This window comes from Globicephala melas, chromosome 11, assembly GCF_963455315.2.
Source record: "Globicephala melas chromosome 11, mGloMel1.2, whole genome shotgun sequence".
In the NCBI taxonomy this organism is placed as follows: domain Eukaryota; kingdom Metazoa; phylum Chordata; class Mammalia; order Artiodactyla; family Delphinidae; genus Globicephala; species Globicephala melas.
Genome location: NC_083324.2, coordinates 449,093 through 475,410, shown reverse-complemented (window position 1 = coordinate 475,410; position 26,318 = coordinate 449,093). Strand labels below are relative to the sequence as shown.

The window sequence follows — 26,318 nt, the reverse complement described above, 5'->3', positions numbered from 1 at the left end:
AGCACGGCCTGGCTCACTTCTCCCTGGCTCCCCCAGTGACGACCGGATGATCAAATCTTTCCCCCATTGTAGAGGAGTGAAATGGGTACGAGGGTGTCATAAAACACTTGACTGAAATGAAACAGCCAGCGAGGGATGAATCCAGAATAAAAGCCCCTAAGAGTTGACATCAATAAATATTTATTAAGTGCCCAGTATGTGCAAGGCATCGCAAAGCACAGCGAGGGGAGACGTTAAGATGACTTGAAGACCGAGTCCACCATCCGCAGCTCCACTTCAGGGATCCAGGCGAGGAAAGTGCTCCCACGTGTGCACAGCAGCGCTGGACTCGCACAGGAAAAGGAAACAACATGATAGCAACGACAGGCAGTGGTGAGAGAAATGATGGTGCGCCTCCTATGAAACACCGCGGAATTGTCGAGAAAGGACAGGTAAGACGTGTGCCTGCCATGGAAGGATGCCACCGCTGACCCGGGAGTCAGAGGACACTTTGTATCTCGACTTTGTAAAACAGATACACAATTATAAAGACGCAGACCTGCGATATATACACGTTGACCTTGGCGCACACACATTCCCCATGTACGCATCCACTCGGGGCACACACCAGACGTCCCGGGGCGTGTCCTGCACACGGGACAAGAGCGGCTGGGCCAGGACGTTCACTTTCGGCACTTCTGTGTTTCAGTTTTTTACCATGAACGTTTCTTTCAGCAAGTAAAGATTATAATAATAATAACTGAGTCCCTCTAGTATTTAAGACAGATACAAATCAAATAGCTAATTAATGATTATAGAACAAGAGAAGACCAAGCACACACAGCAGTGGAAGAGAATTGAGAACCCACAAATAAACCTATACATCTGTGCTCAACTGACTGACAAGGGTGCCAGGACCATTTAATGGGGAAAGAATAGTCTCGTCAGCAAAGGGTGCTGGGAGAGCTGGACATCCACGTGCAAAAGGATGAAGTTAGACCCCTACTTCACACCATATACAAAATCTGACTCAAAAGGGATCAGAGGCCTAAATGCAGGAGTTAAAACAATGAAACTCTTGGAAGAAAACACAGGCGTAAATCTTCTTGACCTTGGCTTTGGCAGTGAATTTGTAGATATGCCACCAACAGCATGAGCAATCAGAGAAAACATATACTGAACTTCATCAAAATTAGAGTTTCGTTTTTCAAAAGACACAATCAAGTAAGCTGAAAAGACAACCCACAGAATCTGCAAATCATATATGTGACAAGGGACATGTATCTAGAATATATAAAGAACTCCCACAACTCAATAATACAAAGAAAAACAACCGAATTTAAAAATGGGCAAAGAATCAGAACAGTCACTTCTCCAAAGAAGATACACAAATGGCCCATAAGCAAATGAAAAGATGCTCTCATTCTCGTGAGAGAAATGCAAATTCAAACCACAATGAGATACCACTTCACACCCACTCGAATGTCTATAACCAAGAAGTCAGATAGGGACAAGTGCTGGCAAGGACATGCAGAAGCTGGAACCCTGATACACTGCTGGTGGCAAATAAATGGTGCAGCCACCGTGGAGAACAGCCTGCGAGTTCCTCCGAAGTTCAACACAGAGTCACCATGAGGCCCAGCGATCCCACTCCCGGGTACCCACTCAAGACAAATGCAAATGCACATTCACAGCGGGTTGCACGTGCACATTCACGTCAGCATTATCTGTGATGGCCAAAGGTGGAAACAACCCAAATAACCATCAACTGATGGGCAGGTGAATGAAAATAATGGAACATTAGCCATAGAAAGGGACGAACTACTAACACAGGCCACACCATCGTGCTCAGTGAAGGAAGCCAGACACAAAAGGCCGCATACATGTGTGAAACGCCCAGAACAGGCAAATCTCTAGAGACAGACACTAGATGGGCTGCCTGGGGTTTGGGGGAGGGGGGAAACGGGGACTAACGGCAAAGGGTGAGAGGTGGATTTCTCCACCTATCAATGTTACAGGGGATCTCTATTTCAAAAATATGTCTTCAAAATCTGTGAGGCATGTTAGTGGTTAAGCGCTGGGAGAGAATAAAACACAGTCCGGCAGGGCCGGTGCACACGGGGTGGCAGGAAGACCCCTCAGAGGAGATGGCACTAACAGGAGACCACCGCCCTGCAGGGAGGAGGCCCCGCCACAATCCCAGCTTGAGATCCAAGAAAAAAGGATCCAGTTCCGAGCAGAGGGGAGGACGAGTGCACAGCCTCTGAGAGGGGCCGAGTCTGGCCTGTCCGAGGGCCTGACAAGGGCGTGTGTGAGAGAGGCTGCACCAGATGACCAGGCCGGAGAGGCACGCCGAGATCTCACGCCCAAACATGACCCAAGGGCGAGGGAGGGCGCTGGCCCGAGCCAGCAGCCAGCTAGCCCTCCACGGCCACCGCTGCGGCCACTCACGCGCCGCCTTCCGAGCACCCTCTGAGCGCACCCTGCTGCTCTCGCGCGTCCTGGCCCACGGCTCCCCCGCGCAGGCTGAGCACCGGCATGTTCCAGACCAGCTGGGTCTGTCAGCGGCCCCTGGGGCCCAGACACTGACCCCGGGGAGGCGCTGCCCTCCTGTGACTCTAAGAAGATTCCTCTGCTTTGCCTGCGGCTGTTGCTGTGGAGATTTTGTTGGCTAGTCCTCCAGTTTTCTGTGAGCTGAAATTAGATCCACAGATTTAAATCCGAGTATCTGGACGAGAAGAGTCCTGGAGGCCCCCCTAGAAAGGTGGCAACCACCGACGCCCACGGGGCCAGGCAGGTGACAAAAACAAACGAGGCGGGCCTGGCAGCAAAGCGGGAGTGCCAGGACAACGTGGCGAGGACGGGAGACAGCACAGCCCCGCAGAGGGTGGCTACCTCACAGCTCCAGCCAAGGGGCGCCCCTGGAAACGTGGACCAGACTTTCAATTCTTCCCCCGAAAAACGGAAAATTGAATTGATGTAACGCCTCCAAGTTTTAAATGTTGTCGATTAATACCACAAAGTTTCTGGGCTGATGGTTTCATCCAAGAAATATGGAGCCAGTAGCTTAAACCTCTGCCCAGCGAGGATCTTGCTGACTTGAGCCCGGTTCCGGGTCACATGCTGGGGCCACAGACCAGCAGACGAGGTCCTGCTCACGGGGCAGAGCTCCCCCCACCCAGGACGGTGACCAGCGACAGCACAGAGGGAACCCCTGAACTGGTCGCAAGGCCAAGGAGGAATTTAGCCAAGGAAGGGAGAGAGAGCCCTGCAGACAGAGGAGCACAGCTCGAAACAGCACGGCAGCACGTGTCCTCCCCGCGGGACGGGCGGCGACAGGAGAAGGTGGCACCAGCACACAGAGGGCCTCGGGAGCCAGGCCCAGGAATCTGCATTGAACCTGGAGACAGCGGGAAGCGCGGATGGGTGGGAAGTAAGCGGGTCGCACCTCAGCTTTAACCCTGAACGATCACTGACACCACCAGCTGGGGGGGGCCGTCTCTGAGAGCGAGGCCGCTGGGCCTGGAAGGGAGGGACCTCCACCGGGACTGTCTGGATTTTATCTCCACTGCCTGAGAGCTGCTCAAAAGTAAAATGTACCTTTTAAAAACACATTACCCTGCTAGTGCCAGGAAGTACAGATTTGTGGCAGGCAAGCATGTTGGGAGAAAGAACAACTTGTCAGATGGGCAAGGGGAAGGTGGGGCGGGCCTGAATGAGATCAAGAGTTCCTGAGGGTAAAAAGGAGAGGATGAAACAGAAGCAGCTGGAAGGGAAGACACAAGAGTTGACATCAGATGCAGAGAAAAAGGGCACGTGGGATCAGCTTCCTGCGTGGGGACCAGCTGGATGGACCTTCACACGTCAGGAACGGAGAGTGGGAGAGGCAGTGGGGGGATGCAGTGAATCACAGGCGCCCAGGAGACTTGCAGGGGGACATGGCCAGCAGCATGGGGACACCTGTGGTCTGGGTGTTTAAAACCCGGAGGTCCACAGCTCACAAATGAGGACAAAAGAGATGACCGGGGTGGAGTGCAGGAAGGCAAGAGGGTGGAACCAGGCAACGCTCTGCAGAGACGGCAGGTGGGATCCTGGAGACCAGGGCTGCTGTGGAAGACATGCGGTGACCTCTCTCCAGGGTGGAACCCACCGGGTCCAAGACCCTTATGTTTATGATCAACTGATGTTCACCAAGGTCCCAAGGTAATTCAAATGGGGAAAGGACGGTCTTTTCAACAAATGTAGTTTGAGAAAATTAAATATTTCAAACAAAAAAGATGGATTTAGAGCAGACTTCACCAAGCTCTAGTGCTCGAGCCAAATCCAACTCAACACTTGATTTTATAAATAAAGTTTTACTGGAACATAGCCACACCCATTCATTTACATATTGTCTGCGGCTGCTTTCACCCTAAAATGGCAGAGTGATTTGCCAACCCGATTTAGAGGCTTACTTCACATCATACACAAAAATTAACTAAAAATGGATCACAGACTTAAGTATAAAAGCCAAAACTCTTAGATGAAAACATATGAGAAAATTTCTATAACCTTGGGTTAGGCAAAGATTACTGGGATATGATGCCAAAGCCCAATCACTAAAAGAAAAAAAATAAGTTAAACATCATCAAAATGACAAATGTTTGCACTTCAAAGACACCATTAAGAAAATGAAAAGACGAGCCACAGATTGGGAGAAAATATCTGCAAATCGTAATACGATAAAGGGCTTATAACTCAATAAAAAGGACAAACAACCCCATCAAAAGCTACTAAAAGTGGGCAAAAGATTTGAATACACGTTTCACCAAAAAACAAATATATCTGGGCAGGAAATAAGCACATGAAAAAACATTCAACATGAATAGTTATTAGGGAAACACAAATTCAAACCACAATGAGGTACCACTTCACACTCACTGGAATTGCTATAGTCAAAAAGATGATAACAAGCGTTGGTGAGGGTGTGGAGAAACTGGAAGCCTCCTATCCTGCTGAGGGGGATGTAAAACGGTACAGCCCCTTCAGAAAACAGTTTGGCAGCGTCTCAAAAAGTTAAACCTAATAATTCACCGAAGTCATAAGCAGAATGACCCATCAATGCTACTCTTACGTTATCTATCCAAGAGAAATGAAAACAAACGACCACAAAAAAACTTTATGCACAAATGCTCACAGCAGCATTACTCATAATAGTCAAGAAAGGAAACAACTCCAATACCCATCAGTCTGACTGAATACACGAAGTGCAGAATATCCATACAATGAGATGCTATTCGGCAATAAAAGGAACTCCTGATACATACCACAACGTCCAGGAGCCAACGCCAAGAACACTGTGCTAAGTGAAGGGAACTGGACGTGAGAGACGCACGATGTACTTCCATGAAATGCCCAGAAAAGGCAAACCACACAGAGGCAGAGGGCTTAGTGGTTACCTGGGGCCGGGAGTGGGGAGTGACTGCAAATAGGTACAGGGGAACCTGTGAGGCCTCGTAAATGTTCTAAAATCCCACTGTGCTCAACTCTGTAAATTTGCTTTAAAAGATTTACAGCAACTCTGTAAATTTGCTTTTAAAAAAATCCCTGAAATGGTGAATTTTACATGTAAAATACTTTTCCATAAAGTCATTTTTTAAAAAGTCACTATCATCAGATAAAATCTTTCCAAAGCTCCACCCCTGAATAGAGAACCCCAATGTCGCCTCCAGAGAAACGTGTGAACAGCCCTGCATCACCCGTCTAGCCTCATCACCTGGACAACTTCCTCCACCATCCCAACCTCTATGCGGCTGCCAAGCACACAGCCTGTGGAGCCGGAAAGTTTGAGCTTCCTGCTCTACCACCAACTCGCTGTGACCGGGGGTTCCTTCACCCCCTTGAACCTGCTTCCTCACCTCTGCATGGGGATGAAATCTCCCAAGGTCAGCCTGGGGCCCGGGTGACGCAGTGCCCTGAAACTACTCAGCCCAGAGCAGAGCAGCCTTTCCCCGCTGGCCCAGGCCCGTCGTCACCGTCAGCTCATCCAAGCAGCACTGTCTGACCAGCCCACCTGCGCAGGAAGCCCCATCACTCTCCGCATCCTTTTTGTTTTCTTCGTGGCGCTTGCAATTCTTATTCTTCTGCCTCGTCTTTCTTTCTCTCGGTCAGTTCCCCCTCCTGGGATGAGGCTTCCATGAGGCAGGGCCCTGTGCATTGTCCCCTGTAGTCTCTGCCAGGCCAGGCCCAGTTCACAGTGAGCGCTTGCTGAGGTGGCGGTGAAGCGGTACCCACACGTCGGGGACGCCTGGCCTCTCTGGTGTGGGCACACGGGGAGCTGTCCCTTGTGTCCCTCGACCTCCTCTGAGATCTTCCCTTCAGCAGTGGTCCCGACTTGCCTCCCGTGGCAATGAATGATGGTAAAGGTGGTATAGCCCTGAGGGTGAAATGAGCCTGGGGACACAGCTAGAGCAGCAGCCTCGGGAAGCGACCTGGGAAGGGGAGCGGGAACCGAGTGGATGGAAGAGGCAAAGGCTGGAGAACAGCCAGGGGTCTGCAGGTTGACATGCAACCAACTTCAGCTGAGTCACCAAAGATGGCTGTGCAGGGGCAGAGGGGACAGTCACACACGGGATGTTGTGGCTACGTGTGTACCTCCTCTTACTGGAGGATGAAATGAAACACACTGGTTGAAATGAAATCTTTATGTATTTCACACATGCTTGCTCTGAAAAAGAGGTGAATATAATTGCAGCTTTTTGCATTAATTAAATTTCTTTTACCTTCCTCGGAATTAGGGCTTGAACTCACTATGTAAACTTATGCAAGTGAGTGTGCAAACTAGCAAGGTCCTGTCATTTCATTTTAAGGAAAGTAGAATGCTTTCCAGGACCAGGTCGGGGGGATTAAATACAAGAGGTCTTTAAGAATATTTAACTTTTGGACTTCCCTGGTGGCACAGTGGTTAAGAATCCGCCTGCCAATGCAGGGGTCACGGGTTCGATCCCTGGTCCGGGAAGATCCCACATGCCGCGGAGCGACTAAGCCCGTGCGCCACAACTACTGAGTCTGTGCTCTAGAGCCCACGAGCCACAACTACCGAAGCCAGGGCTCCTAGAGCCCATGCTCTGCATCAAGAGAAGCCACTGCAATGAGAAGTCCATGTACCGCAATGAAGAATAGCCCCCGCTCTCCACAACTAGAGAAAGCCCGTACGCAGTAACAAAGACCCAACGCAGCCATAAATAAATAAATTTATTTTTAAAAAATAAAAAAGAATATTTAACTTTCTCTGAAGGAGCAGGCAGATGTTCTTCTTTGGCACACACCTCCTATACCTTCTATTAAATTAACTTCTCGTTTGGTTCAACCAATGATCTTTTCTAGTGATTTTCACTCACCTGCTTAAAGACAAGGTGGACTTCCCAACCCTCGAGTCACTTTGCTAGCAGGAAAAACCTTACATCAAACACTGCACTGCCATCACCTCCTTTCTCTGGTCTCCCTCTCTCAAAACAGGCCCACGAGTGGATGGAAAGAAGGATGGAAGGATGGAAGGATGAAAGGATGGAAGGAAGGAAGGAAGGAAGGGGTCTCAGAACATGGGGCAGTGCCCCCAACTGTATGCCTCTAGACAAGTTCTTTATTCTCTCTGATGAGTTTGCCCAAAGCTCCCTCTAGTTTTAACAATCTCTGGTAGAACTAAGCACCCTGTCAGGACAGCTAGAGGCTGTCACAGAATTTTCACACTGCCTTGCATTCACTGGGAGTATGCAGGGTAGGTTGGAGCCGTGAAAAAAGGCTATTTCTTGTACCCAAAAAGATCTGGGTTAAAGTCTCAGAAGTAACACCTTGGGCAAACTCCTTAACCTCTCTAAGCCGGATTCTCCATTTTTAAAGAGAATTTGTACTTTGCAGAACTGCTAAGAGAACTAGAAATAAAACGTGCCTGTCTGATATAAAACCCAAAAGAGATGATGCTCCTCTGTCCACTTAGAAGACGTTCCCACCATTGTAAAGCAATTATACTCCAATAAAGATGTTAAAAAAAAAAAAGAAGACGTTCCCTTAGAAGACCCTGACTGACTGAACTTTCCGACACTCTCCGAAGCAGGTGACAACAGCGGGAGAGCGCCCACACAGAGCTTGGGGCATCTTTCTAAATTCCGATTCGGCTACGGCCTCTCACCTTCCAACGTGAGCGGAGCCGTCTTCTCTCCATTCTGACTTTGCCCCAAGCCAGGTCAAGACTGGATAACACCTAGCAAGTACCAAATATGCTACGTGGACATGCTAAGAATAGAGGCTCCCACAAAACACTCTGTACTTTTTCTAAACACGTGCACACACGTCATCTCATCCAAGGCAGCACCTAGGATTATCACAGCCCGCCCCCGTTGTTTAAAAGATGTGGTGATAGACTCAGCAGATAAGCTGTTCACCCCAGGTCACACAGCTAATGAGCAACTATCTAGATGTCACACCTCCTGATGCCCATTTCTTCTTTTTCTTTTTGGCCACACCACGTGGCATGTGGAACTTCCCCAAGCAGGGATCGAACCCTTGCCCCCTGCAGTGGAAGCACAGAGTCTTAACCACCGGACCGCCAGGGAAGTGCCCTGATGTCCTTTTCTGAGCCAGCTCCCTAATTAACTAATTCACCTATGCCCGGCTCTGTGCATCCCATGGACACCTGGTGCCTGCTTCACTGGGGTTCGTCCATTTAATCACTCAGCAAAGGTTTACAAAGCACCCACTACGTGCAAGGCAGAGGTGCAGGAGCAAGCAGAGCACCCAATGAACAGTCCCTGGAGTCCCGCTGAGCGCAATCCCAGCTCGCCGGCTTGTTACCTAGGTGACCCTGGATAAGTACCTCATGTCTCAATGCCTACCCTGTCCCCCATCCATAAAATGGGCGAACAGAATCCGACCTCTCGGAGAGCTGTTGAGAATTAAACGACAGGGTACCCGTCAAGGGTTTAGCACAACCCATGGCCCCCACTAAGCACTCAAGCGTGAGCTGCTTTTATTCTTCCTCTAGAGTCTGGGGATAGAGTCTGCAGTCACACAAGAGCCTTGGCCTCAAGCAGCTTACACTGCGGTCGGAAACACACAAAGAAGTAAAGCATCAACAAAAGTTTCAAATGGAGATGAGCGAGTGCTACGACAAAAACCAGTGTGCGACCGCGGGGATGGGCAGGCACTCTGGACTGAATGGTCAGGAAAGGACCCTCACGTGAGACCTGAACTACAAGAACGCAAGAGCGGATATAAGGCAAACTGGGGGCGCGAACACAACCCGTGCGGAGATCGCGAGCCGAGCAGGCCGGCACCTCGAGGGACAAGGAGGCCCCGAGGCCAGCGAACAGGGAGCGGGGGCTTGGGGGGGACTGGCACGGGAGGTGGTCAGTCAGGTCAGCAGCGCGGCTCCGGAACCCAAGAGGGGGCGGCTCGTTGTCCTCGTACACGCTTGGGCGTCCGCGGGCGGCGAGGGCACAGGATCAAACGTCCAAGGCGCACCCGGGCAGGGGTCCAGGTAACGAGGCCCCGCCCCCCGGTCTCCGTCCGTCCTCCCACCCTGAGGAGGCCAGGCCTGCGGCGCCCTCCAAACTCGCGGCCCTCTCGCGGCGAGCGCCGGCAGACGCCTCCACGCCCGCCCGCCGGCCGCCCGCTCACCCGGATGCCCTGCAGCACCCGGACCCGCTCCTCCTGGTCCATCCCGAGGGACGCCCTTCGGCCCTCGCGGCTCTCGGTGATGCCCATGGCGGGAGGGGGCTCCGGTGCGCCGGCGTTTACGGGACCGGCGCCACCTGCCAACAAGGCCGCGTCCTATTGGCCGAAGCTCGAGGCTCAGCCAATCGCGGCGCGGGCCGCGCGGCATTGTGGGGGCTGTAGTCTCGCGGTGGCCGCCCACTGGACCAGGAGCACGAGGCGCAGCGCCCAGACGGCGCGTGGCCAGATGGCTGGCCGAGGAGCGTAGCCGCGGTGACCGCGACACCACCATCGAGGAGGCCGCGCTGGGCGGGCGGAGGCGCTGCAGGTTTGCGGTGAAAAGACGGAGAGCCTGAAGGCGCTGAGGAAGACAGCGACGTCGCGGTGCCAGGAGAGAAGCTGGCGGGAGGCGCCCCTCTGTGGGGGAGGCGGTGGAGGAAGAACTTCGTGCAAAGGCCCTGAGGCAGGAGGAGAGCGAGGGCCCAGCGCGGGCCCCGAGTGCGGGAGGGTGCAGAGCAGACCCGGAGGCGGGCTGAAGGTCAGAGTGGAGAGGGCTTTGTCGGCGGGGCCAGAGCTTGTTCTAAAGGCCCGGGGAGGACAGTGAACGGCCCTCGGCGTTGAGGAGACACGCACCGTGTATCCAGCGTCGTGTTCACGCCTGTCTCGCGGGCTCACACGTGTGATGGACGCGGTGACTGCGGCTCACAGCCTCGGCCACCTGAACCCAGCCCCCTTTTGTTCTCTGAGCTGCTGACTCGCGTTGATCTGCCACAGTAGGCCCGGAGCTGAGTTTGGGATCTGGAACTGGGGAACCCCCGGCTGCTCCATGAAATAGTAAGGGTCATTTGGAGCCTTTTCGAACCTGGAAGGGAAGCGGGGAAGAGCAGAGGGTGGAAGAGAAAGTGAGATGCTCTGAGATGAGACCAGCTTGGGTGAAGAAGACGGTGGACACCGGGGGTGGGGGGGAGGATGGCAGGGGGGGCGCTAGAGGATTTTTATCCTCTAGGATAACAAGAACATCTGCCAGATTCCTTCAAAATACTTTGATTTGGAAATCTTCCTCCATCTCTTCCCTATAAGTAGAGCCTGACTAGGGGATTCTGGTGCAAATGGTTTACTGGGGGAGTGCCTCAGGAGAAAGCTGAGATGCCGTCAGAGCTGGGCTCTGGAGCACAAATTATGTCTAGAGTTGGCCCGGCTCGAAGGCAAGGGGACTGGCCTTCTGCTCCCCACAGCATTCGGTCATTGGCAGCCCAGTGAAGCGGGCATCTGTGAGCTCTCAGCAGTCCACACCCACAGCAGCCAGGGGATGGCCTCACGAGCCGGACGGGGCAATTTTAGCATCTACTTCATGTTCCTCACGTTTTTCAAGGTCTCCCGAATACCCTGTGACTGTGGAAGGGGTTATAAAAATTGAGGAAAGGGATGGATTTCACTTCTGAGTTGAAATAATTAACCACTGGACTAATTCATCAAAACAAGAGTCAGGGCCACAGGTGACTATGAGACTGTGTGTGGTCTCCCCTGCTCCCACCATGTGCAAACTCCTGGGAGAGAATTGGAATCCCACAAGACTGAGAGTGGGGTTACACTGACACCAGCATAGCTAAGCCTTATGAGAACCCAGCAAGTCGTGTATCCCTACTTCCCTGAAAAGAAAACCAAAGTGCAAAAAGGTGAAGATAATGACGTTATAAATCCAAACAAGGGTGCGGATTTTTGTTTGTTTGTTTGTTTGCGGAACGCAGGCCTCCCACTGCCGCGGCCTCTCTTGCTGCGGAGCACAGGCTCCGGACACTCAGGCCCAGCGGCCATGGCTCACGGGCCCAGCCGCTCTGCGGCATGCGGGATCCTCCTGGACCGGGGCACAAACCCGCGTCCCCTGCATCAGCAGGCGGACTCCCAACCACTGCGCCACCAGGGAAGCCCAAGGGTGAGGATTTTAATAAAAGCAGTGGCAGAGGAGAGAAAGGGAAGAGAAGTTCATGGTTTTTGAGCACCTTCGTGGCACCGGGCTCTATGATGCAGGCATACATGCTTTGCATGCAGTTAATCCATGACCAACTCATTTAGTCCTGGAAACCATCCTGAGAGAGTATTACCCCAGGCCAAGGCCCAGGAAATGGAGACTCTGGGGAGGTAAGGTGTTAAGACAGGCCCACTATTTGCTGCCCAGTACCCATTCTCTCGTTCCTTATGACAGAACCCAGCTTCCTTAGGTGTAACAATGCGTCTGGTTAGAAGAATTGCTGCCTAAGTTCCCACTGGCCAAACTTGGGACAACTTGAGCATTATAGCAGTTTGACAGTTTGAACCTATAACATATTGAACTTTTTAAAAAATGCAATAGTCCATGCGTTAAAAGAGAGGGGATGTAAAAAGGGGGGGGTCTTCTTTACAAAAGAATGACAGCAAATCAGTGTGAGATTCAAAAATCGCCACTTTGTGACCCTCAGTGAATTAACTGAATCACAGAAATCAGTGGATCCTAAGCTGCTGAGTGACAACTCCCAAGTCTCCCACAGATTTCTGAACACTCATAAAGAGAAAACCATCACATTGATGAGGCCTGGAGGTCACTTCCTTAACTAAGTGGCTGGACTTAGCATCACAGAGAGTGGGACAGCATGACGTGATGCCCCTCCCCAGGAGATGTAAGGGACACACGGTGTCCCCTTTGGAGTGTCGTGGCCAAAAATGCGTGACCTGAATCCAATCGTGAGGAAACAATGAGACGAATCCAGAATGTGAGCTCCTACAAGACAGCTGTCCTGGACTCTTCCAGGAGGCTAACGTCGTGAAAAAACAAGTTTCAAAACATGAAAGAAGCATAACAATGAGACACAGCCGTGAGTCTTGATTATATCCTGGATTAAAATGACAGTAACAGCAACAAAGCTATAAAAAGGTACTTGGAACAATTGGGAAAGTTTTATATATGGCATAGTGTCCTAGGTGACATTATTGAATTAAAGTTAATTTTCTTGTTTTAGGGAGATGCACTTGGACGTATTGGGGGAGTGTCATAGTGTCTACCGCCTGCACTCAGATGGTTCAGGGGAAAGTGTTAACAATAGGTGAATCTAGGTGAACTATGTATATTGGATCCATTTTATCTTCCACTGTTTCTATGGGTTTGAAATTTTTCAGAATAATAATCAGGAAATAAAATTCTGCACTTGGGGAAATAAAAAATACTTCCCTCTCTGGACTCCCTTCTCCTTTGTAGCTGGAGCTGACCGTGTGACCTAGATCTGGTCAGATGGCTCCTGAGCAGTGTGGTACCCGGAGAACAGTGCAGTCAGTGCTAAAGAGAGCAGTGAGATGGGATGCAAGGCTGAGCTCTGCCTCCTGCTAGACCTGTGCCTCTCAGTTTCCTGATATAAGAGTGGTGCTTCCATTACATGGAGTGCTTGCCCAGAGCTTGGACTTAGTGAACTCATTCAGCAATAGCTATTATTATTGAGAGGTTTTTTTTTTTTTTAAGTAACCTGGCAACCAGTATAGGGCGTGGGGGAGGGGGAGTTGTGTGAGCTGGCGTCTCTTAAATTGGATCCTCCAGAAGCAGAAAAGAAGAAATGGGCTGATAGAGTAGAAAAGTCAGAAAAGGAATTTTCTTTGTCCATGTTAAAAGCCAAAAGGAAGCTTTTCCTATAAGATCAAGAAAGAGACAAGGATGTCTGCTTTCACGACTTCTATTCAACACTGCACAAGAAAATGAAATAAAAGATTGGAAGGGAAGAAGTAAAATGATCTCTATTTGTGGAAGACATGATCTTGTATATAAAAATCCTAAGGAATTCACACGCGCGCGCACACACACACACTCAACAGAGCTAGTAAGCAAATTCAGCAAGGTTGCAGGGTATAAGAACAATACACAAAAATCAGTTCTATTTCTATATACTCACAATGAGCAATCCAAAAATGAAATTAAGAAAACAATTCCACTTACAATAGCACCAAAAACAATAGAACACTTAGGCATAGATTTAGCCAAAGAAGTACAAAGCTTGTATCCCGCAAACTAAAAACCACTGTTGTCTAGGAAGGGGGCTGGAAGGGGACAGGAAAATAAAACTTGGAATAGTGGCTACATGGTTTCAGTACTCACTAAGCCATGCGCTTAACATCTGAGCATTTTACAATATGTATATTACACCTAACTAGAAGTTGAAAATATCTGAGGTGGAGGTTTAACCCAATGTTTTATTCCTCACTCAGGCAAAACGCGGTTGTGCGGGACATGGCATGCCCGGCCACCAGAGAAGGCTCTCTGCCTGCGCGTCTGGAACGTGTGGCTTCCTCGGCTGACTCACCAGGACGAGTGAGCCTCAGCGCCTAGAGAACGGAGCCCCAGCTTGCCCTGCCTCGGCAACTGTCACCCCCATTGACATCCACTGGCCATTCAGGCGCACTGCCCCTCCCACCTGCAGGAGTGGGGAAGTGCTGTCTTCTGTGAGGAGGAGGAGAAAGGAACCATCTAAACACTAGACCATCAGGCACAAGTGGTGAATGAACAGCTCACTGACCCCTTACTGTTTCCTGAGAAGGCCCACGCAAGAAAGATGTACTGATAATAACCGAGAAATTCCAGACGCTGAAAGATCACATTGAGACAAAATCACAGTCCTTCTGTGCACAGGTGTCGCGATGACAGCACGCACACGTCTTCTGCCACACAGTAGCCATGTTGCATGGATCTTCTGTCTCACGAAGGTGTTTCCTGGGTGCTACGATTGTGACCCAGCGACGCGGGCATGTTTGTACCTTTGAAAGCGAGTTGTTGCTGCTCGTGGCTTGCCTGACTTTCCTTTTTGCTGTGTGCTGACACACGCTTCCTCTGGGCTAAAGTTTGGAGACCACTGGGGAGGAGTGGAGCGCTGATGAGAAGGGGGCTGGAGTGACGGATACTCTCAGGCAGGAGGCTCGGGTGGGCCCACGGCCTGGGAGCCACCCAGAGGAGTCACTGAGGGAGTGGGGCCCCAGTGCTGGGGCGAATCTCCGAGTTTTCTGTGACTCTCCACCTCTGAACCTCAGGCTGTTCATCTGTAGGATGGGGGTGATTCAGGCCCTCGTAACCACCCCCTACAAGCCTGGGAAACGAGAGTGGCTGGATGCGGGGCCATCTGTAGCGTTCCGGACGTTTGGGCTCGCGTTGAGGCTTTTGCTGAGCGTACTGTGAGCCGGATGGCTCCTGAGAGGTGGAGGATAGGGGCAGAGCCAGCTCCGTTGAAGGAGAGTGGGGTTTGGAGTGAAGCAAGGAAGGCAGAAACCTGGTTGAAGAGGAAACTTGGGAAAGGCGGTTATGATTCCAAGTGGCAGATGGATAGATGTCGTTCAGTAATAGATGGCAGGACCCTCTCTTTCTTTCCATGTAATTCATTTTCACTAAAGTTTGCCTCAGTCAGCAGTGCCTTTAAATTGGATTAGGTAGTTTCGTGCAAAGAGTTTGTGTCTGGCCCCAAGCAGGCTCAACGAACCTCCCCCAAATCCATCCTCGGACCATCAGTAAGGACCCTTTAGAGGATAGTTGGCCAACGGTGGCCCTAGGGAAGGAAGTGGCAGGGCCCTGAGTAGGAGGAGAATGGGCTGTGGCGGGGAAAACTCCGGAAAGGCTGGTTGGATCTTGAGGACAGAGGCCTTGAATGCTGGGTATGTCCTACCCTGAGGCATGGCAGTGGAAGACTCTTGACTTGGGGGCTGTGCTTTGGGAAGCTCTCTGCAACCCCTCAGTGGAGGACCTCTTTGCAGTAGCTGTGGAGATGGATGGCTGATGACAGGGCCCACCCCTGAAGCACAGCCTGCCCTTCACCACCATCTGAGTTTGAGGGAGACTGCAGCACCCTCCCCACTGCCCCGCCCTGGCAGACACTGGTGGTCCGGGAACCTCCTGTCTCCAGCCTTGTGCTGCCACAGGGAGGGACAGGCATTAGCGTGACACTCGGGTAGAAGTTCCTGCGGGGATTCGGCATGTGACACCGTGGCAGCTCTCCCCTCTCCCCTCTGAGGTCTGCCTGCCTGCTTGGAGCCTGTGCTTCTCCACGTGGGGGACTCAGTGCAGACAGTCCGGGTCCGTGGAGGATGGAGGTTCTTCCCATCTGCCTGCCCAGCAGGTCGGCCGCATCTCCCCTCACGGTGTTGGTGTGGAGATGCCAGCCTGGGCTCGGAGCATCACACCTGCCCACCTCTGTCCGCCCAGCTGGAGGGAGCAGCTGCGGAAGGGCGCTCTCCCTTTCAGCACAAAGGAATCTCTCCCAGAAGCCAGTCTCTCCTGGAGTCACGCTGGTCACCCCAGCCAGGGCCTGCCCAGGCAGAGGGGGCAGGGTGGCCACGGCAGGTTAAACCTGCGCCGATCACTCCCCAGGCCTGAGGGAACCAGCCGCCGGCACCGGTAAGCAGCCCCCTTACGGTGCCCCCGCTCAAGCACCCCTTCCAGCCGCTCTCGGGACCGGGCAGCTGCGTGCATAGCGCTCGCCGCGAGCGTGCCCGGGAGGGACAGGGCGCACCGGCCGCCGGGAGCCTGCGCCCCAGCGCCTCCCCAGGACGGTCACCCCCTGTCGCGGTTCTCCCGAGGGCAGCTTGCTGCGCGTAGGCGGCCGGGGACCGTGGGCGCTGCGAGCCCAGTGGGAAGAGAGAGACGTTGGCTCAGCAAAGCCGCGTGGGCCACGGACTGTGCCGGCGTAGCCGGAGCGGAGTCCGGTCAGCCAATTGCGGCCTCCTGGCGAATCAGGCTGTCTTTACGCGCCCCACCCCCGCACACGCATGCACACGCAGGTACGCACGCGCAGGTACACACATGCGTGCGCACGTGCCCGCCCACGGCTGTAACCTGAGCTGGGCTTTCCGTCTCCAGCACAGGCTCTGGCCCTGCTCCTGGCCCTGCCCCAGCTCGGGGCCCCGGAGCAGCCGGAGCACCGCCACGGGGGCCTCGGGGGCCAGCAGACCTGTACCTGCCCCTGCGGCCCCGCCCGCCCGTGATGCCGCCTCCCCAGCCAGGCCCACCCCCCACCTCACACTGCTGTGTCTTATTTTCTTCCCTCCTGAAAAGACTCTCGGGATCTTTGCTGCTTGTTTGTTTACCGTTGGTCTCCAGCCAGTACCACCCACAACACGCACAGCTCCCCAAACAGAAGCTTCGGAGCAGAAGGACTGTGTCTGCTCCATTCATCCCTGAATTCCGGGCACCTGGCACAGGGCCGGGGACGGAGCGGCGCTCAAGGCATCGGTGACTGAGTCACTGACTGGCTGAATGGGCTCCCCTGCTGGTGAGCGAGTTGCTCCAGGTTCAGAGAGGCAAGAAACTGAGTAGTTAAGAGTGAAGATTTTCATCTCAGTCCCAGCTCGGCTGCCCGTGTGGTCTCCAAAAAGTTCCTTCACCTCCCTCTGCCTCGGTTTCCGCATCTGTAAAACAGGCCTAAGCACAGTACCTACCTGTAGCGCTGATGTGGGATTGCATGAGTTAGTACACGTCATGGACCCAGAACAATATCTGGCAAAGGGGAAACGCTCAGTCATCAGTAGTTATTGCTGTGCCACGCATCGACCGAAGAAGCCTGCCAGCCGGGGCTCAGACAGGGAGCGCGGCTCGCCTGAGGCCACACAGCAGGAAGGAGGCAGACATGAGATCTGAACCCTGGTCCAAACGTCTCAGAAGCCAGAGCCCTTTCCAGGGTCCCACCTGGCTGTGGCGCCTCCCTTGAAGCGTGGCCTGCCTGGCCCGGGAAAGGGGGTTGGGGTGGGGGAGGGCAGGAGGGGCTGCTGGGGAGACCGTCCTGGTACTGGCTCCCTGCCCCACTCTCGATCCCTTCCACCCCCTGCAGCTGCACCCACTCCCCACCATGGGACTCTCACAGAGTTTTATGAATCATTAAAATGTACCCACAGACTTTAAGGAAATAACACTGGGCTGTAATAAGAGCTACAAAGCGACAGGATTCCTCAGAGAGCTCAGTGGTAAAGCTGGTTGCCTACTTGGCAAGATGGTTTTCCAGCCTTTTGCGTCTATTAGCAGGGGAAGGGAGGGACCGACCGTGGAGTGCCCCGTGGGCTCTGAGCAGCCGCAGGAGGCTCCTTCGGAGCAGCCTGTGCGTTTTCTGCATTCAAGGTCCCACACGGAGCAGCGGCCACACCAGAGCGTTGGGGGGGACCGTTACCTCCCTCCCATCATCTCCGTCACCCCTCTCAGCCATGCTAAACAAAATACCCTCTAAGTAGAAGCCTTGTGTTTGCATTGCAAATGGAGCTTCAAGATAGCCTCCCAGGTTTTCACCAGTGTGATAGAGAAGAACATTTTGTTTTAATTTTAGTTGCAATTCTCTGACTGTTACTATATCTAAAGCTAAGCATCTTTACATTTGTGCCGCTCCTTGATATTCTTTTATCTGTGAATCACCTTCTCATATACTTGGCCCACCTTGCTTTTTTGTTCTGTTTTGGTTTGGGTCCTTCCGTTATTGGTTTGCAGGAGCTTTTATATGCTCTAGATGTCACTCCTCTTTTCGAATGCTCTGTTTTCTCCCATCTACCACTTGTCTTTTAACTGTAGGTCATTTTTTGACAAACAAGTTTAAACTTTTTTCATTCAGATATCTAATTCATGCTCTTTTTTGGGTTGTAGATTTTATGTATTAGTAAGGAATTATCTCCTACTGAACTTGTAAACAGTTTTTTAACGTTTACCTTTTAAAACCACTTGCAGTTTATTTTTTATTATGCTATGGGATTATGCTGGATAGAATGTTTTCATATAAATAACCAATTATGTAGATTTTATATATAGCCTTTATCATTTATTGACTATTTTGTTTTGCCACTGAATTTAAAAAGCCAACTTCATGATACACTATTTTCCATATGTGCATAGTACACTGCTAGATTTGTTTCTCTATTCTTTAGCTGTTTTATGGCAACTCACCACTGATTGAACTACTGTAACTTTATCAGATATTTGGATATCTGACAAGGAAAGTCCCCTCATTGTTCTTCTCTCTTAACTTTTCTTGACCACCTCTGGAGATTTCCCTTCTCGGGGAAAGAAATCATCTTGTCATATACCATTAACAGTCTATCTGAGATTTCAACTGGGGTTCCATTGGATTTATAGATTAATTTATGGGAGAGCTGATATAGCTAGCTCTTCTTTTTTTTTTTTTGTGGTACGCGGGCCTCTCACTGCTGCGGCCTCTCCCGTTGCGGAGCACAGGCTCCGGACGCGCAGGCTCAGCGGCCATGGCTCACGGGCCCAGCCGCTCCGCGGCATGTGGGATCGTCCCGGACCGGGGCACGAACCCGTGTCCCCTGCATCGGCAGGCGGACTCCCAACCCCTGCGCCACCAGGGAAGCCCAAGAATGAGTTCATTTTTCATTTCATTTTATAATCGGTTTTTGCTAGTATGTAATTAAGCTATTGGTTTTTTCTATGCTGATCTTATATGTGGCTGCACTGTTAAACTCTCTCATTGGTTTTGCCAATAGATTCTCTTGAGAATTTTCCAGGTAGGTCATCCTACGGTCTGCAGATAATCTCAATTTTGTTCCTTTTTTCCAGTATTAATGACATTTTCCCTCGTATTATAGTACTGGCTAGAATCTCCAACAAAAAGGTTGAATAGCACAATGATACTAACACTGACTCTATTTCGGTACCAAGTGGTGACGATCACTGTAGGGTTTCAATGCCCCTTATCATATTAAGAAAGAACCTAATTTTCTAGCTGCTTTGTTTTTTATCTTGAAAGTATATATGTTGAATATTTTCAAAAGTGTTTTTGTTCTCTATGAAAATAGTTATGTGATCTTTCTTGTACTCTAGAAAAGCAGTGATTTAAACCGGTAGATTTTTATTCTAAAGTTGAACACATACCTGCGTTCTTGGGATGTCTCTTAATATACTGCCAAACTGAATTTGCTAAGTTTTAAAAAATAAAAATCAATTTAATTTAAAATATAATACTCTAAAAATGTTCTGTTCATCATAATTTAAAATGAAAAACACGGAACACATTCAATTAATAAAAACATAACATTTACATATTTTTGAGATTTTTTTTTAATGAAGGGAGAGAAACAAAAAAAGGTTAAAAACGAAAGTGGAAAAAAGACACTTTCACACAAACATCTAGACACAAAGAAACTAAAAATGTGAAACTAAAGAAAAAAGACAAATTCGAGAACAAAGGCCGAGAGACTCACAAACAAACATATTCGGAAGACATATAGATGAAAAATAGATAGATGTATACACAATTATAGAGAGAGATGGGGGCGGGGAGAGAGAGGAGGGAGAGAGGAAAGCAGAGCCGGGAATATACGCTGAGGCTGCAGTAAGGGTAGAATGATTCTTAGGCAGAGTGACCTTATGGGCAGCACCCCATCGTCTGTATGGCCCTCAGGTTTCCGTTCTATACGGCATTTTATCTGAGTGTTTTGCGCCCGTGTTTATGAAGAAGACCGGCGTATGGCTTTATTTTCCTGAGCTCTTCTCCTTTGTCTCTTCATCTGTTGAAACATCTATTTCATTGACCAGCTGCATTGCTTTTGTTTGTATTTTATTAATTTCTACTTTAGCTTTAATCCCATCATTCTACTTTTTTGGATTGTTTAAATGGTTTTTAAATAGTTTCTTTATTTGAAAGTTTAGTTCATCTATTTTCAATCTTTTTTTGTTTTCTAATAAATGCATATAAGTCATACTTTTTCCTTTGAGTATTGCTGTGGCAGAAAAACATTCTGTAATATGGTGCATCTGTGATGGTTCAGACATTAAATAGTTCATACATTATATATTTTAATTTTCCCTTTAATTCAAGAGCTATTTAAATGTTTTTTTTAACCTTTAGTTTTATCCTATTTCAGTCAGCCTAAGTAATAGCAGCTCTTTGAAGTTTATTAAGATTTCCTTAACGGCCTTGCATAGGTCAGTTTTCCAGAATATTCCATTTGTGGTTAAAAGAATATATAATCTCTGCCAGTTGAGCAGAATGGTAATTAGATTAAGCTCATTACTTATTTTATTCAAATCCTCTTTTTACTTATTCATTTCTATGAGTTTTGTCAAAATTGCCCACTAAGACATTGAGGATCTAGTTTCTTTCTATTTGTAATTCTGACAGGTTTCTGCTCTATGTATTTTCAAGTTGTGCTTTAAGTGCAGTAAAATGATCATTAGTTACCCTGTGGATTGTTCCCTTTCTTCAGCATGACATACCCCTTTCTTTTTTTCTTTTACTTTTTTTTCTTTTTTTGCGGTACACGGGCCTCTCACTGTTGTGGCCTCTCCTGTTGCAGAACACAGGCTCCGGACGCGCAGGCTCAGCGGCCATGGCTCACGGGCCCAGCCGCTCCGCGGCATGTGGGATCTTCCCGGACCAGGGCACGAACCCGTGTCCCCTGCATCGGCAGGCGGACTCCCAACCACTGCGCCACCAGGGAAACCCCCCTTTCTTTTATTATTAAATGTTTTGACCTTGAATTCTATTTCATCTGAATTTAATATGACCATCTTTTTTTGTTTTATTAGCATTTTCTTTCCTTTCGTTTTTCCTGGATTATTTCTTTTAGATATGTTTCACATAATTTGTACTTTTATCCAACCAGGGTTTTTTTCTTTTAATTAATGAATTTAACCCACATCTATTGTGATGACTGATATTATTAGAATTGTTTGTTCCATCTTTTTTTTATTTTTGTGTGTTATACTTTTTGTTTCTTTCTCCCCTTTCTTACATTTTGTTATACCAACTAAATTTTCTTAAAATTTTTTTCACCCTTTAAAAATACTTAATTAAGGTTATATTTATAAAACACTCTCTGTAGTTAAATCACCCCAAGTCAGACAACACGTGCTACTTCCCTCTGCTCCATTTACCAGTTTCCTAGAATTTTTATTCCGTGATCACTTTTTTAATTAAAGTATAAAGACATACTTTACATGCCCACATCTTAAGTGTACAACTTGATGAATTTTTCAAGGTGAACACATCCCTGCAGACAGGACCCAGAGGGGCACAGAACATCGCCAGTTCTCGATAAGCCTTTGTTGAGCCTCCCATCACTGCCGCCACAGGTAAACCACAGCACCACTTCCGTCACCGCCGGTCGGTGTGTGAAGTCCCTCAACCTGTCTGTTTGAATCACAGCGTCTGTTCCTTTGTGTATGGCTTCTTCTGCTCCGCCTCACGCCTCTGAGACTCCTCCACACAAGAGCACGTGGCAGTGGTGCTTTCCTCGTCCCTTCTACAGGTGTGTCACAGGTGGCTTCTTCTACGATGGTAAAATCTGTGTTGGTCCCAATGTGTGGGTGTTGCGAACAACGCCGCCGTGAACATTCTAGCATCTGCCTTTTGGAACACGTATCTATGCATTCCTTTTGGATACACACCCAGGACAGGGCACGACTGTTTAGCATTTGAGGACGCTGTCACTTTTCCAGGTGGTGTATCACGTTGTTATTTAAAGTGTCTTATTTTAAACAGGCAACACTCATTTACTCTTAAAAAAATAGCTTTTATTGTTTTATTTGATCACCATTGTACCCTATCGTTTTTATTCTTGCTAGAGCTCACCACCCAGCATTTGTTTGTTTTTAGAGAGTGTCTAAGGGCCTTAAATGGTTGGCTTCTTTCATGCCTGGAAATACCTTTATTTTGCCTTTACAATGCATGATAGCCTTGTAATACTGAATAGTTAGGCTTCATATAAAGTTATAGTTTCCAAGTGATTTTCACCCAGAACTTTGAAGATACTGCTCTACCGTCATGCTGATCTCTTGAGGAGCCCATCAGTCTCAGCATCCCTGCATTTCTTCAGTTTGGGGGGGATTTCCTCTATCACTTCTCGGAAAACCTCTTCCCTTCCAATCTGTCTGTTCTTTCTTTCCAGAACTGCTACTTGATGGCTTTTACAATTTCTTACTCTGTCCTTCGTGTCGCTTGACTTTTGTTTCATGCTTTCTATTTCTTTGTACTTTTATGATAATCCCTCACTTAGGTTTCCTAGAATGTGAACATTCCATTTTTCAGCCCATCCACTGAGCTTTTGTTTTTCCTAATTTAGCAATCAAGTTTTTAATATCTTTTTTTTTACAAAGGCAATATCCTCGTGCATCTCTCTGAAGCCATCAATTATACTTATTCAAAATTCCTGTCCTGCTGTCTCTATAAATTTGATCCCTCACTCTTTTGTAGTGTTACTATTTAGAGAACACGATGGAAAGCCTTTCCCATTACTCATATCCAGTCTCGAATCATCACGCAAATTTGCAAACAGATCCGAGCAGTTAGCGGCACTGGTGCTGAAATGGAGCCCGATCAGAGGGGCTCACGTCAGCCGTGTCTGGTGAGAATAGTGGCCCCTTCGAACCTACAGACGCTTGCCTTCCACCCTCCTTTCGCTCCCCTCCCAGGCACTCCTTCTCACTGCTCCAAAATGGTAGCTCATTTCACCCCTGGTTTACAGGTTGGCTTGGGGCCCATAAGGGAACTGGCTGGTGGGTCCTTGGGAGTCGAAGTTAGGTTGAGATGTCCCCCCTAGGGGAAGAAAGAGGAGGAGAAATCTAGGACGTGTGGAAATCCCTCCGAAGTCCAAGGGTGGAGCCAGGAAAATAACATCAGTTGACCCATCTGCAGAAGGATTGGGAAAAACAGGAAAGCCCAGCATGGGCACAGGTGAACGTGGGAGGCCAGTAAGGACATTGGCCCCAGGTGGCACCTGTGCGTGCTGCAGAGTGTTCAAGGCTGACCTTTCTCAGCCACCCGGGGACCTGCATGTGGGCTGGGTGGGGTTGGCCCAGAGCTTCTCAGTCGGACGGACAGAAACTTGTAACCCCGCCCCACTCCTGCAGGACAAGCCCCAAATGCCACTAGTCGGATTCCCAAGTCCTCCCCTTTCTGGATTTCCTAAGATTCAGGCTCCGTGTCTCCTGTTTCTCTGAGACTGGGATAAATACAGTACAGTACCAAATTCACAGGCTTTGTAAACGGAGAAACTCAAGATCTTCCTCCAAGCCCAGCCTTGATATCTTTGCAACTTAGAGTTTCAGTCTCATGTGTGTTATAAACAGCTTGTTTGCCAGACCTACGAAATTCACCCACACTCCCTGGTTGGTTGAGTTTTCTTCCCCGAGTCTGTAGATGTCCTTCATCACAACTTGACGAAAGAATGGTGCTTTGAGGCCTGTTTCATAGGTTTTCTATTCTACAGGTTTGCTGCCCACTACTACCATTTGTCAGATGCACAAAGCAGTAGTGTGTACGCATTCCTGTTGGCTGAATTTGTGTCGACGCTAATTCTTGCAGCTGTTACAAAAGGAGAACAGCAAAAGGAGGGAGGAGCACACAGACCCCTCCTCTCAGAGGATTCTCGCTCATCACAGTTTAGAGGCAGGAAGCGCAAATAATGCTGCAAGATAAGAAAATAAAGAAATAAAACCAGCAGGATTCTAAAAATCGACAATTACTGTTCTTCCAAATTAGATACTGGAACTTGCAGAAAGCAGCCATATCGCCAAAAACTATTATTCTGCATCTTTAACCAGCAGACGACACCTCTACAGGTGAGGAATAAAGTGAATTCTTTTAGGTGAAATCATTCCTGCAAATGAATAGGAACCAGATCAGAGGCCAACGTGCAGGCTCCAGTTTTATGAGGCCATTACCAGTCCCTGGGAGGAAAAGGGAAAGAGCGATGAGTGACACCCCAGGACACAGCCAGCTTTGTCACCTCCCGCTCACGTTCCTGAGACAGCCCTTCCAACTGAAACGGGGTGGCTGCACTTCGATTATTTCACAGCTGGAAAGCAGCTAAGGATGTGGCCTCAGAGCCATCGTCAGCTCGTTCACTCTTGTTCTCTGAGCGCTGTCTACAACCAGCGAGCATCCCTCCAGCTCCCGTGGGCTAAAGGACACAGACGTGTTCAAGGAGAGAGCCAGAGCCTGAGACAGGAGGGGCCGAGACAAGAGGTGATAGTGCAAACCGCACCCCCAGAGCCCCCATCCTGCACCCTCGCCAGGGTGGACCTTCTGTTCTCTGCTTTCACTCCTACTTTCCGTGAGCGTCAGCCACGTGCCAGCACACACCCAGCACTGATGACACAGTGGTGACCACACGGCCTGCTCCCCGCCCTTCCGCTCTGGGGGAGGGGGTGTGCCAGACAATCAGAAAACCACACAAGTGTAGCGTTACAAATTATGGTTTGTGCAAGGGCTCTGAGAACATGTCACAGTCTGGGCTGATTGCAGAGTGTGGTCCAAAACTTGTCTGCAAGGGGCCCTGGGCCCGGCTCCCAGAGGGCGTGTCATCTCCCTGCCCAGGCCTCTGGGGAGAGGTGCGATGTCATGCGGGCGGCCTACAGCTGGGGGCTGTGGACGGGATCCCACGCTGACTCTGGCGGGCATCCTTCTCCTGCCTTTTCGCCCCTCGCTCACTGTCTCCGCCCCTCCCCAGCCCCACCCCTCCCACCTTCCGTTCTGCATCTCCCTTGGCCACTTAGTAAGGTGTGGGCTCCAGCAACTCACGACTTCTCTGGGCCTCAGTTTCCTTGTCTGTGTAATGGGGACAATACAAGTAGCTCAGAATCAGAAGGCTATCGTGCGGTTTCAATGAGTCAATACAGGCCAAGCGGCAGCACACTTTCTGTCCGTCCTTCCTTACGTCGCTGCCTGTGCACATGCCTTCTTGCGCAGGGCGGGGCTCTCGGTAGCCGACCAGGACATTCCTTGAGAGCAGAGCACGCCTCTGCTCTTCCGGTTCATCAGGGAGTCCACACTAGGCATTTCTGCTCTACGGAACACCATGCGCTCATACCTGTTTCCTCCGTGAACTCGAGACGGGCTTGACCTGTTTAAGAGGAGGAATCCAGACCCGGAGCGAGGGTTGCTGAACGGGGAGACATCCTGCGGGGGGCGGCCCCCGCGGTCCCGAGGCGCCCAGGTGCTCCGGCGCGGGCGGCGGGGACGCACCTGCGCGCAGGTGCGCGGAGAGGAAGCGCCTCGCGCCGCCTGCTTCCCGAGCGGCCACTGCCACCTGACGGTCGGCCGCAGAAGTGACGCCGGGCGGGCCCCCACGCGGGGCCGTTCTTGCGGCGCTGCTCGGCAGGCGGACGCGCCTCGGAACGCGCGGAATCCCGGCAGGAATCCTCCAGCGGTGCCAGGCCCCGGGGCCTGCTGCACGGGCGCTGACAGATGAGCGCGCCTGCGGCAGAGGAATCACCTCCGGGAACCGACCGCGGAGAGCGCAGCCAGTCCGCCCAGCGGCCGGCGAGCCCTGGTCCCGCGCTGCGCTCCAGTCCGCCGCTCGCTCTGGCTGACAGCGGCTCTGCATCTGAGGCCGCACCCTTCCCGGCCCAGTTGTCCAAGAATCCCCCGGGCCGTGCGGGAACGGTACCTTCCGGGCCTGAGGCCGACGTCTCCCCGCGGGGACCCGGGGCTGGCGTGGTGGGCAGGCCTCCCGCAGCGGGATCCGCCCTCCCCGCGGAGTTACCTTCGGGGCCGGGGCCGCCTTTCCCGCTGGGACCTGAGGGAGGCCACGCGCTGTCGGCGAGAGGCTCTGCTTTCAGTAACAGTAGAGCGTCCTCCGCCCCTTCCCTGGAGGGCTGGGGGCCGCGGTGCGAATATGCCACCATCCCCTCCTGACTGTTTACTAAGGACTCT

The 26,318-nt window shown here is 50.6% G+C and overlaps 2 protein-coding genes and 1 long non-coding RNA gene across 3 annotated transcripts in view; 2 read left to right on the top strand and 1 right to left on the bottom strand.

Annotated features, from left to right (window-relative positions):
• The window catches only part of CHCHD6 (coiled-coil-helix-coiled-coil-helix domain containing 6), a 125,241-nt gene extending 115,479 nt beyond the window's left edge, over positions 1-9,762 (bottom strand). The window contains exon 1 of the mRNA XM_030850745.2: positions 9,634-9,762. Coding sequence (XP_030706605.1) covers positions 9,634-9,720 — 87 coding nt within the window. The 5' untranslated portion in view covers positions 9,721-9,762. The remainder of the gene's footprint in view (positions 1-9,633) is intronic.
• Positions 9,763-10,664: 902 nt separating this feature from the next.
• Positions 10,665-20,747, top strand: LOC115849470 (uncharacterized). Its single transcript, XR_009565708.2, has 3 exons — positions 10,665-12,577; positions 13,894-16,063; positions 16,721-20,747. It is a non-coding gene; the product is annotated as an uncharacterized lncRNA (long non-coding RNA).
• Positions 20,748-25,850: 5,103 nt separating this feature from the next.
• TXNRD3 (thioredoxin reductase 3) overlaps positions 25,851-26,318 on the top strand; it is a 45,980-nt gene continuing 45,512 nt past the window's right edge. Inside the window, exon 1 of the mRNA XM_060307884.1 lies at positions 25,851-26,200. Coding sequence (XP_060163867.1) covers positions 25,851-26,200 — 350 coding nt within the window. The remainder of the gene's footprint in view (positions 26,201-26,318) is intronic.